General features: G+C 50.9%; 1 protein-coding gene across 4 annotated transcripts in view; it reads left to right on the forward strand.

Annotated features, from left to right (window-relative positions):
- The window catches only part of PEMT (phosphatidylethanolamine N-methyltransferase), an 89102-nt gene that overhangs the window by 2609 nt on the left and 71203 nt on the right, over positions 1-15290 (forward strand). For 2 of the 4 annotated variants that reach the window (XM_038537120.1, XM_038537118.1), the window contains exon 2: positions 10307-10414. In XM_038537120.1, the coding sequence (XP_038393048.1) occupies positions 10322-10414 (93 nt within the window). In that variant the 5' untranslated portion in view covers positions 10307-10321. Of the gene's footprint in view, positions 1-4700; positions 4839-10187; positions 10415-15290 lie in introns of those variants that run through there. The other 2 variants (XM_038537119.1, XM_038537117.1) reach the window with 2 other exon arrangements.

The following is a 15290-nucleotide window of genomic DNA, read 5'->3' on the forward strand; positions in this document are numbered from 1 at the left end:
TTCAAGCAGACTCCCTGCTGAGCACAGAGCCCCACACAGGGCTTGATCCCATGACCCTGAGATCACAACCTGAGCTGAAATTAAGAGTGGGATGCTCAACTGACTGCCACCCAGGTGCTCCGGTATTATTTTTAAGAGTTTATTTTATTTAACCTACTATATCAAAAATATTATTTCATCCTGTGGCACCATAAGTTCCCAATAGCCACATGTGGCAGGTGGCTACCATATTCAGCTGAATGGTGCAGCCCTTGAATACAATGGCCTTGGACAGCTATATTCTGCACCTGCTCCAGCTGATACAGAATTTTGGTTTTGTTTTTAATTAGAAAAAAATCACCCACTTTGATGAGGAGCGTACCTGACATGGCCTCGCTGGCAATGGCCCTTCGTAGCTTTTTGGCTATCATGGGATTCTAGAGCCCTGCTCCTTGGCCTGTCAGCTGCATGAAGCAAGCTGGCTGGTGGGTGGGTGGCAGCAAGGACTGTCAGTTTGCTGTCCACGGGCAGGGTACCTCCAGGACTCAGAAGATGACTGCAGTGGGGCCTAGGGGTGCTGCCGTCTTGGAGAACTCAGTCTGGCAGGGTGTAGTCATGGGGGCCACTTTCATGCCCTTTTCCATTTGGACACACCTGCTCTCGTGAGCAGGTAGGTGATGTCACTTAGTGTAGGTGTCAAGAAGTGTGCTTCAGTTTCTTGATCTGTAAATGAGGGGATAGTAAATGAGGCTCTAGGGAAGACCAGAATGAGATAAGAGTGTAGAGGAGCTTTACAAATTGTCAAGCATAGCCCACCAAAGGGTGGTCTTCCGAAGGCAAAGCCCCTGTATTCAGAAAGTTTCAAGGCCACAATGGGGGATAGGCCTGTTTAGTTGTACAGTTCCCATTTATGATAGGAGTTGGAGACAAAATCCCAGTGGCAATGTGGGAGGTCTTGACTGCCTTTCAGGGGAAGATATTTGCCTGCTATGCAAATTGTCTTTAAAAACCTTTGATGCTATTACTTTGTTAGAATATCAGTCTATTTTACTGGATTTTGTGACATTCTCAAGGACCTAATTTTTATCTTCAGTATTTTGGGTCAAAGTGAAGACAGCTTCACTGTCTTCAGGTAGGGGCTTTCCTCTGCCCCTCATTATAACCTTGGGCAAGTCATTGACATTCCTAGAACCTCAGTTTCTTTTGCTTCTGTTGAGATGATCAAGTGGGTTTTCCTTTTTTGTCTGTTAATGTGGTGAGTTACACTGATGTTTTGATTATCAAACCAGCCATGGGGTGATGCAGGATCCTGAGATGTTATCCTTTGCATATTTTGTTAGATTTGCTTTGCTTCTTTTTGTTGTTGTTGTGGAGGATTTTGGTGGCTATGCTCATGAGGAATAGGGTTTGTAGTTGTCTCGTGTCTTTGTCTGGTTTTGGTATTAAGGTAATGCTGGCCTCTTTGGGTGAATTGCAAACGAGTCTCTCCTATTCTGTATTCTGGGAGAGATTATGTGGAATTGATGTCATTTCTTCCTTAAATGTTGGTAGAATTCATCCAGTGAAATCTTCAGGGCCTGGGGTTTTCCTTTTCCTTTTCTTTTTTTTAAAGACTTTATTTATTTATTCATGAGACACACACAGAGAGGCAGAGATATAGGTAGAGGGAGAAGCAGGCTTCATACGGGGAGCCCGATATGGGACTCAATCTCAGGACCCTGGGATCACGACCTGAGCCAAAGGCAGATGCTCAACCACTGAGCCACCCGGGTGCTCCTGGAGCTTGCCTTTTTGGAAGATTCTTAACTGTGAATTCATTAAAAAAAAATAGATATAGGACTATATCTTGAGTGAATTTTGTTAGCTTATGTCTTTCCATGATTGGACCATTTCATCAGAGTTGTTGACCTGTGGACATAAGCTCCGTTATTACCCTATAATATTTGTGAGGCCAGTGGGGAGGCTCCTCTTTCATTCTTAGTATTGGCAATTTGTATCTACTTTTTCCCTTGGTCAGGGTGGCTAGATGTTTATCTATTTTAATTCTTTTCCCCAAAGAACATGTTTTAGATTTGAATTTTTCCCCCTCTGTTTTTCTCTCTTCAATTTGACTGATTTTTGCTTTTATTTTTTCCTGCTGCTTGTTTGGGTTTAATTTACTTCTCTTTCCCTAATTTCTTAAGGGTAAAGCTTATATTACTGTTTTGAGCCTTTTCTTCATTAATATAACTCTTATCTCTTAGCCCTGCATCCCACAACTTCTGATATGCTGTATTTTAATTTTCTTTCTGTTCAAAGTATGTTAAAATCTCCCTTTAGATTTTTCCTTTGGCCCATGTATCATTTGGAAGCATGCTCTTTAACAATAGCTTTCTGTTGTTGATGTCTTGTTTAATTCTGTTATTATCTGAGAACATATTTTTATGTTTTCTGATTCTTTGAAATGTAAGATTTGCTTGGGGTGCTGGTGGCTCAGTCGGTTGAGCGTCCGACTCTTCATCTCAGGTCAGGTCTTGATCTCAGGGTTCTGAGTTCAGGACCCACCTGTATTGGGCTCCACACTGGATGTGGAGCCTACTTAAAAAAAAAGAAGAAAAAAAAAGATTTGTTTTATGGCCCAGACTTGTCTGTCATGGTGGATGTTTATGTGTGCCTGGGAAGGATGTGTTATTTGCTGTAATCATGGAATGGCCTATAAACATCAGTCAAGCCATGTAATTGACGGTGTTGTTCAGGTCATCTCCGTCCTTACTGGTTTTCTGCCTGCCTACTCTGTCAGTTTTGAGAGTGGGGTTATCGAGGTTAGGTTGCCAGCTGTTGTGATGGGTTTATCTGTTTCATCTTTTAGTTCTGTCGGCTTTCTCTTCATGTGTTAGCCTCAGTTTTTTAATCTGAAAGATGGACACACCCCACGGTGTTGTGTGGACTGAATAACACATTAATAATAATAACTAACTTTATCAAACGCTGCTAAGTGCTAGACACTATGCTAAGTGCTTTCCTTGCACGATCTCATTTCATCTACCTGATAGTCCCATGAAGGAAGTACCACTATCATTCAAAGCTTACAGAGAGCATGTGACTTGCCCAAGCATGAATGGGGTTTGTCAAGCCCGACCAGGCTGGGGTACACCCTGTCTCGGGACTGTGCTCTGCCCTGCCTCATTAAAACCAGGGCTTAGGTGCACCTGGGTGGCTCAGTGGTTGAGCATCTGCCTTTGGCTCAGGTCATGATCCCGGGGTCCAGGGATTGAGTCCTGCATCGGGCTCCCTGTGAGGAGCCTGCTTCTCTCTCTGCCTATGTCTCTGCCTCTCTTTGTGTCTCTCATGAATAAATAAATAAAATCCTTTCTTGAAAAATAAAAAATAAAGCCAGGGCTTGGTGTCCAGTAACTTCCCAAGGAAGGTCAGCTGGCTAATTGTTATTGCTTTTAATATGTAACATGTATTTAAATATATGTACTGAGTAGCATCAACCCTGGGGGCGGGGGTGTCCTTGAGGACACCCTTGAGGGTGAATGTAAAGAACAGGGGTCTGCAGGTCACAATCACACAAAGGTGGTAAGAGAGGGGACCCAAGGTGGAGAAGATGAGGGCCTTGAGAAGCACAGGACCCATCCATGGATACCACTCCCAGGAAAGGGGCTCACTTGGTCCTGCTCATTAGGCTGCACATCAGCTGCCAGCGCCTTTTTGCACCTGGTCCAGGACACACTAGTTGAATGAAGAGGAATGGACATCTTCCCCTTTCCTGAAAGGAGTTATAGATATGGGGAATTAGAACAGCTGCTGGCCATTTCTTTTTATTGTGGGATTTAGGAATGCTTCACATCAGTGTTTTTCCAGAAATTGTAGCTGACCACCGTTGCATTGTGACATTCCAGCAAACCTCCTGTCTTAAGATGGCTTGCAGGGCTTGTGTGCCCTCAGAGTTCAGCATGAGGGCTATATTCCTTGGATCAGTGTCCTAGGACTTTCTACCTCTTCCTTAGGACTCATGTCCTAAGGAACATGTCCTTCCTAGAGGGCCCCCCTAGAACAAGGTGAGATGTCTGTATTAGTTAGCTGTAAGCAAACAGAGGGAGGGGACAGGACAGCCTCAGCCCTGGAAGCACCCTCTGTACCTTGTTCTCCCCTCTGTCCAGAATGTCACCTTGGGGACGGTGGGTGGGGGGAGCAGTCTCATCGCCCTTGCTTCATCAAAGGGAAACCCTGGGCTGAGATTGGTCACAGAAGGCCTGCCTGTGGTCCTTCCCAGAGGGTGGGAGTGATCCGATTCCAGCTCAGATTGTGAGCTGCCCAGAGATCTTCTTCTGAGCCAGATGCCCCCCTTCCCCCATACAGAGTAGATAAAATGAGGAAGGAGGACTGCCTTCATGTAAAAGTTTGAAGAAAAAGACACTGGCACGTTCATTCTTGTGTCTGTGTCCTGTGTCAAACAGGGGCTCTAACCAAAAGTTGCCCAATAAACATTGCCTGAATCCACAGAGAATGCCAGGGGGCCCTTGAGGGTCCCCTGGGAAAGGCAGAAGAGACTGTGGTTCCAAAGACGTATTTTGCTGTGATGGAGAGTGGTGCTGGAGGACCCCATCCCCCCTGGTTCCTCCTGCCCTTTGCTGTACGTGGTGTATGGATCCCACTTGTGATCGATGTGACTTTGACTCTCTGGGCCTCTGCTGTTTGTTTGTATGTCACAATGTGACCCTGGGTGCTGTTGACCCGCAGCAAATCATTCCCTGAAGTGTCCTCAAAGCCTGCAGTAACGTGAAATTGCTATGAGCCGCTTCCTTACCAACTCGTAGGGCTTCAGTAGCTGAGCCCATTCATCGGTGACCTGAGTGGAATTATTCCTGGTTCTGGTAGGTAGTGTCTCTCTTTTCAAGCACAGAGCTCTGCAGTCTGTGACCTTGGAGCGGGATTCCATTCTTAGAATTACCCAGCAGAGGAAGCCAAGATTTTTGCTGTTTTAATGAGGTTGGGGTGGGGAGGGGAGGGGAGGAGCAGGGGACCTTCCCCATAGTCAAGGCAGCCCACAGGTGTCAGGAATGACGCAAGAGACCCGGGATCTGGGACCCTCCTGATCTGCTCAAGTGTCACCTGGGGATACTCCCTATCCAGTTTCGGGAGGGAGGGCCGCCCTTTCAGGTGAGCTTTGGGAAGTGACAACAATCAGGAGAGGACGTTTGGGTCCAGGAGGAGTACCACTGTGGAATATTAGTCATTCTTTCCTGCCAGGCAACGCAGATCCCCCACTCTCAAGGTGACCCAGGTGACGGGATACTCTCCTCCCACCAAGACAGTTTGACCTGAGGACACTGGGACCTGGTGGGGGCTGAGGTTCCAGTTTTAACCAGTTCAGTCCTAACTGGGAGCTTCTGTTGGATGTCCCCTGCTGCCAGCTGTGGCTGGCCTTAGCTTGTTAACCTTTAAGTGCCTCAGTTTCCCTCCCTCAGCTGCCACAAAAGGTGAAAGGAGCTAATTTCTCCTGCTCATTTGCCCTGTCTCTTTGCGGGTATTCGAGACTGCTCCTTCCCTCACTGCAGCAGTGGCTGCAGCATTTCTAAGTCCTTACCGAAAGCCCTGGCTTCTATCAGGAATCTGGAAGGGCTGGGTTGGCCATGGCCTGGCTCTGCCCTCTGCCTGTGATCTGGGGGTTTCTCTGAGCTTTTGGCTCTCTTATCTGCAAAGTAGGCCTAGCAGTAGTGCTCTCCAAGATGAGGCATGCGAATTTTAAATAAATACTCTTTGGTCTTGTTATCTGGCACTGGGAAGTTTCTTGCAGGAGGTCTTTGTCCTCAGACTCCCCCTTAGAATAGGGGCACCCAAGTGGATGCTCGGAAGGACATTGAGTTGAATCCTTAAAAACATCTTCAGCATTTCCAGAGAATATGGTTTCCTCTGCCGGCTGGTGGGGAAATAGGGGGCACAGGTCACCGTTCCCAACGCTGAGGCCCTCCCTAACCTTCCTCCCTGGGGAGGTGTCATTTACACACAGAGAAATGCATAGACCTTAGAGCCCAGTTGGAAGGCCTAACATGCAAGCTCCTGGCTACCTAGACTCCAGTGAGATGGAGAATATTTCCATCACCCCAGAAAATGCCCTGTGCTCCTCCCCGTCAGTGCCCTACCTTGCTTCACAGAACCTACCCTGAACCATTTGTTCGGTTCTCACCTGCTTGGTGTCCCCAGGCCTGGGTTTCCAGCCGCGACCCTCTGGCCATCACCTGTGCCCACTCTCTAGCTGGATGGGTGCCTGCTGCGGACCTCACACTTTACCCTCTTTCCTCTGGCTGGGTCCCACCAGTGCAGGGTCAGCCTGTGGGACAGGCAGCACAATATTGAGGGCACACTGGTTTCGCCTGGGATTTGGGGTTTCTTATCCTCGAGAAGGCATGCATCCCTTCAGCCAGCCACCAGCTCGTAGCAAAAAGTGATGAGTGTGCAGGCTGTGTGGGCACAGAGCAGGGCTTTGAGAATCAGGCCTGCAGGTAACTCAGTTTGGCTATCTGTAAAATGAGGATGCTGATGACAGTGGGAGGAGACAGTTGGTGGGAGGCTCTGGGCAGGGGTAGGAGGCTCTGGGTGGAGGTGGGAGTGTGTGGGGGGGTGGAGAATATTTTACTTCTCTCTGCTTAGTGAGAATAGACCCACAACCAACTAGAGACCCCGACTGTTGGTGTTTCCCTTGTCACGAACATATGCTGCCTTACTGTGTGGGAGGGTAGGAGAACAGGAATAGAGAATTCTGCTCTGGAAGAATGGTGGCCTTCAAAGGGAATCTGGCTAACAATCGAATCCTTGTCTGTCGAGTTGCCATATAAATTCCCACGGGGAGTGCCTGGTGTCGTAAAAGTTAGCAGGGTGAAAAGTACATTTCATGTGCTGGCCCTACACTCTGTGATGTGATGATCGAGGGCAAGCCTGGGTCTTAGAGGACCTTTTGTGGGCGGCCTCGGATGAATGGTTGGTGAGGATGCCCAGTTTATGGAGTTGTTGCAAGGGGCGAGTAGTATCTGGAGGGGATGATGGGTAGTGGAGTTCAGGGAAGGCCACGGCATCAGGACTCCTAGTATCTCCCTGGTGTTCCTCCCTGCACACACCTTCCACCCAGCTGTACATCTGAGGGATGGGCAGGCCTCACCCTGGGAGACTGACCTGCCTTGAAGAGATCCTATCCCAGGGTTTCTAAGAACCTGAGAAAGCCCTGTCCCATCCCTTGTCTGGCCATCCCACCTCCTGGCAGTGTTGGTGAACACTAGTTGATTACACAGCCTAAAAGGTGCCATAAAAATATTTATGAAGGGGTGGGCACTTGGGTGGCTCAGTGGTTGAGCGTCTGCCTTTGGCCCAGGTTGATCCCAGTGTCCTGGAATCGAGTTCTGCATCAAGCTCCCCTCAGAGAGCCTGCTTCTCCCTCTGCCTATGACTCTGCCTCTCTCTCTGTGTCTCTCATGAATAAATAAAAATTTAAAAAATCTTAAAAAAATATTTATGAAGCACAGCGCCTGGGCACCTGGTGAATCTGTGGCCTTATAAGTAGAGGGATCAGCTGGCCACTGCCGGCTGTCCACCTGCAGAATCTCCACTGCGGCCACATGGGCAATTTTCTGCCTCCAATTTGAAGCCAGAAGGGAGGGAATCAGAGTCCCAGGAGCACAGGCAGCTGAGCTGGAGGTCCCTTCAGAGATGTACCTTTAGCCCCTACTTTTTACTGATGATGAAACAAGAGTTGCTGTTCATTCTGCAAATATTTACTCTTTGTACCAGGTGGAAGACACAAAAATGGAGGAAATAGTAGCCTCTAGCCTGGAGAGATGAGTATGAGATAGGCACTGTAACCAAATAATCATAACAGGGTGTACACTAAAGACACAAAAGAGTGCCGCTGGTGAAGGTAGAAGAGATGCTCCCGCTGGGTCTTGAGGGGTGAATAGGAGTTCGCCTAGAGGTGTAGAGTGATAAAGAGTATTTCAGAAACGTGCAGACCCCCCCCCCAAAAAAAAACCCCAAAAAACGTGCAGACCCATTGTAAGAGGGTCTAGAGCATGATGTTTGGTGTGAGTGACAGATGGGGCAGGAAGGATGGCAGGTGATGGTGGATCCAGTGGATGCAATGAATTTATCACTTGTCAGTGCGCGCTGGGATGGGTGAGCTCAGTGCAGGTGAGGAGGCCTGGGGTCCAGAGCATGGCAGGAAGTGAGGCATGGGAAGCTGGCTGAGGGCAGTGGGAACAATGGGATCAATAAACAGATTGGATTCATGGATGAAAGAGGACAAGGGCCAATGGCGGGTAAGCTTTGGCTGGGCATTGAGGGTTGAGATGGGGACCTTCAGGGAGGAGGGGCAGTGAGGCAGGTCCTGCTCTGTAAGTGGCCGAGCAGGACCAGAGCCCCACTCTGATGGCTGCTCCCCAGCCCAGCTCTCTTTCCATCCCTCCTCAGGGCTCCTGCTCCACCAGTCAGCCCCATCGCAGCCTCTCAATGGGCCTTGCAGTCGGGTGCTTAATAAATGTTTCTTTTCAACAGAAGATTGAATGCCCTCAGGTTCAGTTCTGGGGCTGAGGTGTGCCTGTCTTCCTCCAGGGTGGACAACCTGTTTTGAGGCCTATTCAGCCATTTGGTCCTTCATGAGTGGCCTCACCTCTCCTGGTGTGCTCTCCAGGGCAACTTGGAATTTCCTGTCATGGCCTCATGCCTTGCAAGGTGTCCGCCCCGAGGGCCACTGAGCCTCCGCTGCTCTGCGTGATACTGGGGGCCTGGGTGGGTGGGGGAGTCTGACCTGGGACCAAAAGAGAAGAAGGCTGGAGGACAGGGTGCGGGGTTGCCTGCCTGGTGGGTGTCGGTAGTGCCCACAGGGTGCCCAGAGCCTGTGATCAGTGTGGAGCAAGGCTGTGCTTCTAATGTCACTCTTCCTTGTTTGCTGAGTGAGTCCTCCTTTGTCATTTGTTTATTAATAATGCGCTTGTGGGCTCCCATGGCCACTTTGTCCCTCAGCCATGTCATCCACATGTTCACATAGCGGTGCCTTTTTTGGCTCGTTCATTCTTAGCTCTGCCCTTGGTGCCTAAGAGGCGAAGTTTGCCCTAGACTTGGGACAGGAGGCCTACACACGCGAAGGACATGCTGGGCCACATCTTCTATGTTCAGTGACTTTCCAGAGTCTTCCCACCGTCCCTACAGGCAGGGTGTCTCAATTCTGTTCCTGAGGGACACTGGGGCCATGTGTGGAGACATTTTTGGTGCCACTGGCACTGAGTGGGTGGTGGCCAGGGGTGTCGCTGAACACTCTATGGTGCAGGGGACGCCCCCACCACAGGGAGTGATCCAGCCCAAGTGTGGACTGCAGAGGGCAGGAAACCTGCTGGAGATGCCCCACGTGGCATGAAGCTGGTATGTCGTGTGCATACACACAGAAAGAACATTTAGTACAATGTGTTGTGTGTTATTTTATATAAATGTATATATATATATGTATATTTATGTATACATATATATACACATAGATATGCTGTGGCAATTCTACAGCTTGCTCTGTTCAGTTGACATTTTTAAAAGAATATTCCAGGTTGACACATGGCTAGTTTGTTTAAATTGTGTAGCTTAGCTGCTTTAGGAATGGGCCCCATTCTCTGTATCCATTCTTCCATAGATGGACAGCTAAGTTGCTCATCTTTTTCATTGCCTGCACACGCGCTTTGCACGCTCGCATGAGTTTCTCCAGGACAGGCGATCAGAAGTGAAATTGCTGACAAGTAGGAGCACGCCTTTCAGTTCACACCCTCCCCAGCACTCAAGGCTATCCCTCGGTAGGGCTGGTGAGAAGGAGGCACGTTATTGTTGTTTTAATTTGCATTTACCTGATTACTAGGGAGGCTGCGTGTTCCTTACCATGAATGCCAGCCCCTTGGGTTTGCTCTGGGGCCTCTGAAGCCCTCTGCAATGCATGGTGTCAGGCATGGCACCTGGTGATGGTGACCCAGACCTTTGTCCTGGTGTGGTCACTTCCCCTTCAGGGTGCTGGCCACTCATCCTTGGCGCCAGTGATTTCCTTGTCTAGTGTCCCTACTTGCTGCTCTTCTGCTGCCAGCCGGGCCACCCTCTGACTGGGCACGATGCGGGTGGTTGGGTTTCAGCTTTTTATCTTCAGTTTTATGATTACACTGTAGTAACCTTTGCTGGACTTGCTTGTGCCCCAGTCTCCCAGAGTGTTCCCAGAGGGCAACTTTGTTTCTGAGCTCCGGGGGCTTGTCACTCCATGTTCAGCTTGTGGGGCCGGGCTGTCAGGGACTGGGCGGTTCTCCCGCTGATGCTGTCTCTGTCCCTGCAGGCAGACCTCTGCGTTATGACCTGGCTGCTGGGCTACGTGGACCCCTCGGATCCCTGCTTTGTGGCTGCCATCCTTACCATCGCTTTCAATCCACTCTTCTGGAATGTGGTAAGTGCCCTCGCACCAGCGTTGTCTGGATTGGCTGCGTGGACAGACAGACAAATGGCTCTTCCCTCCCTGTGTCTGTCTCTGGCCAGTGTGGAATCATCCTTTCTGTTTCCCCGTCAAGGTCAGAACCCAGTTAGGGGATGCTGACCAGGGAAGCCCCTCATTCTGGGGATCCTGCAATATCCTGGCAGTGACAGCGGGGCTGCCCATGTGTGCCCTAGGATTTTAGTTTTCCAGTGGGTGTCGTAGATGGCCTCAGCATAGGGGCTCTGTTCCTTCTCTGCCATGCTGCACAGTAAAGCTGCTTTCTTGTGAATCTCCACCTTCTCACATGTGCTCCAGAAACATGATCATTTTTTCCTGAATGGGCCTCCCTGCAAAATGATTGGCACACCATTGGACTGAGTGTGCTGGGGAGCAAGAATGAGAGGGCAAGAAATGAACACAGGGGCTACCTGGGTGGCTCAGTTGGTGAAGTGTCTGCCTTCAGCTCAGGTCATGATCTCAGGGTCCTGGGTTGGAGCCTCATGTTTGGCTCCCTGCTCAGAGAGGAGTCTGCTTCTCCCTCTACCTCTGCCACACCCCCTGTTTGTGCTCTCTTACTCTCTGTCAAATAATAAATAAAATCTTAAAAAAAAAGAAGTGAACATAGAAGGAAAAAGAGGAGCACCCAGCTCTTCTGTGGGTCCAGGGGACCAGGCTGTGTGGGAAAGGAGCTCCGAGTCCTTGGAAGAAGGTGTGGGAATGGCAGACAGTCACTCCTGCTACAAGCTTCTCTGTGATGCCTCCTCCCCCCGCAGGATATGGGGGAAGCTCTTGGGTTTTCTGGAGGGATGAGATGGGGTGGCAGTTGTGAGGCTCCTGCCCTGTGCCTGTACCTGGGTTTGCTGATGCAGAGCCACGAACGTCCTGTGATCACCCTTGAGGGTAGCCTAAAGAATGAGGCAAAGCTCAGCATTAGCAACATACTGTTCCAGACTGTTTTCATTTCGAGTGACCACTTGGTCCCAGAGGCAGAACGGGACATGTTTTTCATCTGCTTTATGAGTTAGGTCTTTTCTCTGTCTGGGGAGATCGGGGTGGGTGGGAGTGGGGGTGGGGGGTGGGGCTGCCCCTCTCAAAGAGGCCGCCTTCCCCATGTGTTGTCCCTCCTGTCCTGAACAGGCTGGACCCACCCCCGAGATGGTCGGTTCAGGCCTCCGGCTAGAGAGGGCCTAATGGAAGAGAGGAGCTCAGAGGACCAAAGGGCCAGAGCTTGCTGTGTCTAAAACCATCCTTTAGGCCTCCTGGGACCCCTGCCACAGGCCACCCGGGATCCCCTGTGTCTGAGCTGACCCTGACCTGCCACAGGCATCTGAGCAAGAGCTGGGCTTCCACAGTACCTGATCTTCCTGTCCCCTTCTACCCTCATTTCTTCTCCCCATCTCCAGTCCCCACCCTCACCCTTCCTCCTGTGGCACAAGACGGCGGTGGGTATGGTGGGTACGTGGCAGGCTGGAGAAATGGCCCCCAAAGACGTATGTCCATGTCCTAATCCTTGGAAACTGTGAAAGTTACCATATATGGCAAAAAAGGGGAGCTTTGCAGGTTTAAGGATCTCAGGATGGGGAGGGTGTTCTGGATTATTGGGGTGTGCCTTCATGCAGTCATGTGTCCTTATAAAAGGGAGGCAGAGAGAAGAAGAAGACCCTGGCTTTGAAGACTGGGGTAATGTGGCTGCCAGCCAAGGAAGGCCATGGCCACCAGAAGCTGGAAGAAGTGAGGGACAGATTCTCCCCTAGAGCGTGGGGCGTGGGGGTGGGGGTGGGGGAGCATGGTCCTGCCAGCACCTTGATTTGGCCCAGAGACACTGATTTTGGACTTCTGGCCTTCAGAACTGGGAGAGCAAATTCCTGTTACTCTAAAGCACCCAGTCTGCGGAATTGGTTAAAGCAGCTGCAGGAAGCAGGTGCAGGGCACAGAGATGCTGTCAGTCTGTAGAAGAGCTGGCAGTCAGCTGGGAGCGTGCAGTGCTCTCCGCAGTCCACAGTCCTCACCCTGCGGGCCTGGCTGATCTCCCAGCGCCTGGGGCTTGGCTGGCCCAGTGCACAGTGGGGCCCGGGGACACTTCTTCATGCAAATGCCCCTCCCGCTATTTGCTGCTGGTTCTTCCAACTGTGTATTTTTGTAGGTTCATTTTGAAGTCACACTGTGGCCCACGGGCCCGTAGTCAAGGCGCTTAAGATTTGGGAGATGGGCAGCTTGTAATCTGTGCATTTGTCATGAGGCTTTTTTCTCTCGTCGTAGTGTTTGATTTGCCTTGCTTCTGAAAAAGTTATTTGCTGGAACAGTATGTGGTCATCAGTGGGAGGAAGAGCTCTTCAGTGGCTTCAGAATGAGGACCTTTAGGGTGGTTTAGTGGGCTGCTGCTGGCCAGGCAGTGGAAAGGCCCTGGGAGGCAGGAAAAACCGGTCTGGGTGGGCCTGGGCCCGGGCTCTTGCGCCTGGGGAGGGAGATCCCAGCGCATGAGCAGTAAGCAAGGTGGCACCTGTAAAAGTGCTTAATGAGCTGATTAAATCATCATGACAGCTGATACTTGGTGGGACTTGCCACGCTTGGGCATTGTGCTGAGTGAGTCTCATACAGAATTTTAGTCGATCATCACAGCAAAGGCTGTTATCATCCCCTTTGGAAACTGGGCCGAAGGGGTTCGCTCATGTCTTCAGATACTTCTTGATGGCCTACCATATGCCAGACATGGGGGGCGCCCTGCCCTGGTTCTAAAGGAGCCCACATTCTAGGAGGGGGACGCTGTGGTTAAACACACATACCGCCAAAACGCAGGATGGGGTGGGGCCAAGTGAAGCAGGGGATGGAGGAAGCTGGTCAGGGCAGGGTGACCTTTGAGTGGAAACCTGCCCCCCACAGGGGAGGGAGCCCCCAGGTGTCTGGGGGAAGAGGAGACAACAAGTACAAAAGTCCTGGGTGATTTCAAGGAACAGCCACTGGCTGGAATCTGAACGGAGGGTGAGGGCGGCAGGTCAGAGAGAGGGCTGGCATCACAGTACAGGCCTTGTGGGCCGTGGGGAGCACGTGTGCCGGATCCTGAGCGGGGAGCTGGGGAATGAGTGACCTGATCTGACTTGGGTTTTCCAGGCTGGCGTGGGCTGCTGAGAGCAGATGAGGGGTGAGGGCGGGGCTGGAGGCTGGCACCGTGCTGGAGGCCCAATGGTGGCTTGGACCAGGGTGGCACCAGCAGCTGTGGGAGAGGTGGTCAGATTCTGCACACAGTTTGAAAGCAGGAAGAGTCAACAGGATGTACCGTGGTTTGGTGCAGCAGCGCCAGAGAGAGGAGGCACGGCCAGCTCCAGTTGGGACCTGAGTGAATTACAATAAGCAATATGGATTTGCTTGCAGTCTGGCACACAGCTCCGCAAATCCTCGAAATTTCCTAGCTGTTGAGTGCGCTCAAGGTGTCTTTTGTTATGTTAACGCGGTGACTATAGACCCCTCCCCCACCTAAGGACAGGGAGGAGCACGTTGCCAGAGGAACCAACCACGTGGTTGGGGAGGGAAGAGGAACTGGAGGTTGAGTTCGGTAGCCCAGGGCCAATGATTTATTCAGTCACTTCTGTAATGCAGGCTCCGTAAAACCCCGAGGATGGGGTTTGGAGATGGGGTGCCTGGGTACCTCAGTTGGTTGGGCTTCTGCCTTCAGCTCACGTCATGATCTCAGGGTCCTGGGATCGAGCCCCCCATCATTGGGCTCCCTGCTCAGCAGGGCATCTCTTTCTCCCTCTTCTTCTGCTCCTATGCCTGCTTGCGCTCTCTCTCTCTCAAATAAATAAATATCTTTAAAAAAAGATGGGGTTCAGAGAGCTCTGGGTTCGTAAACACATGGAGATGGGGTAAGAGTGGCGTGCCCAGAGAGCATGGGCACTTGGCACCCATCCCTGTCCCTCACCTTATTCATCTTTTCATCGGGGTGATGATTCCTAGTCTTTAATATCCTTTATAACAAGCTGATAATCAAGCAAATAAGCTGGTTTCCTGAGTTCTGTGAGTTGGGCAGATAGTGTCAGAATTGAGTTGAATTCTGGGACACCCACCTGGTATCAGAGCATTGGTTGGATGTGTGGAGACAGGGTGCAGAACTGTAGGGGGCGAGGCCATGTGGGACCACATAGGGGCTGAAGCCTGTGTGGGAAGAGATCTCTGATCTCTCTGCTTCTGGGAGATCCCGAGTGGAGGCCTTTCGAGTCTGGAATTCAGGGGAGTGGAATGGCTGGGGTTGATGGTGATGTCTGAGGCTGCGTAGAGAGGCCCAGGCTGAGTCTGGCCTTGGACCAGTGCCTTCTGATTGCTCCAGGCCCACTGTCTGCCCCCTGGGGGCTGTGGCTCTTGGCTGGAGGGGCCTGCCCACCTGTCAGTGCCAGCATGGAGATACGCTGACACCCCCTCCCGACATTCCCCCTGGTCCCATCTCTCTCTTCGTCCCTCCCCGACCATCCCTGCAGCCGGTTTTTATCTCCTTCACTCTGTTAGAATCCTGCTCCCAAAGCCTCAAGGAGCTCTTTGTCACCTTCTGTCCTCCTCTTGTTGGATCTTGGGGCAAACCAACACTGCTGACCTTCACAGTTTCTTGTAACCCTGTTCTCCTTGCCTTATGTACTCTTCTAGCTCACTGTGTTTCTCCTTTTAAACAGCTTTTCCTCATTCATTCATTTGTTCATTCAACAAATGTTAATCGAGGGTGTCTGGGTAGTGCAGTAGGTTAGGCATCAACTCTTGATTTCGGCTCAGATCGGGATCTCAGGATCGTGAGATTGAGCCCCGTGTCGAGTTCCATGTGGAGCCTGCCTAAGATTCTCTCTCCCTCTCCCTCTGCCCCATCTCC

Source organism: Canis lupus, chromosome 5 (genome assembly GCF_011100685.1).
Source record: "Canis lupus familiaris isolate Mischka breed German Shepherd chromosome 5, alternate assembly UU_Cfam_GSD_1.0, whole genome shotgun sequence".
NCBI lineage: Eukaryota > Metazoa > Chordata > Mammalia > Carnivora > Canidae > Canis > Canis lupus.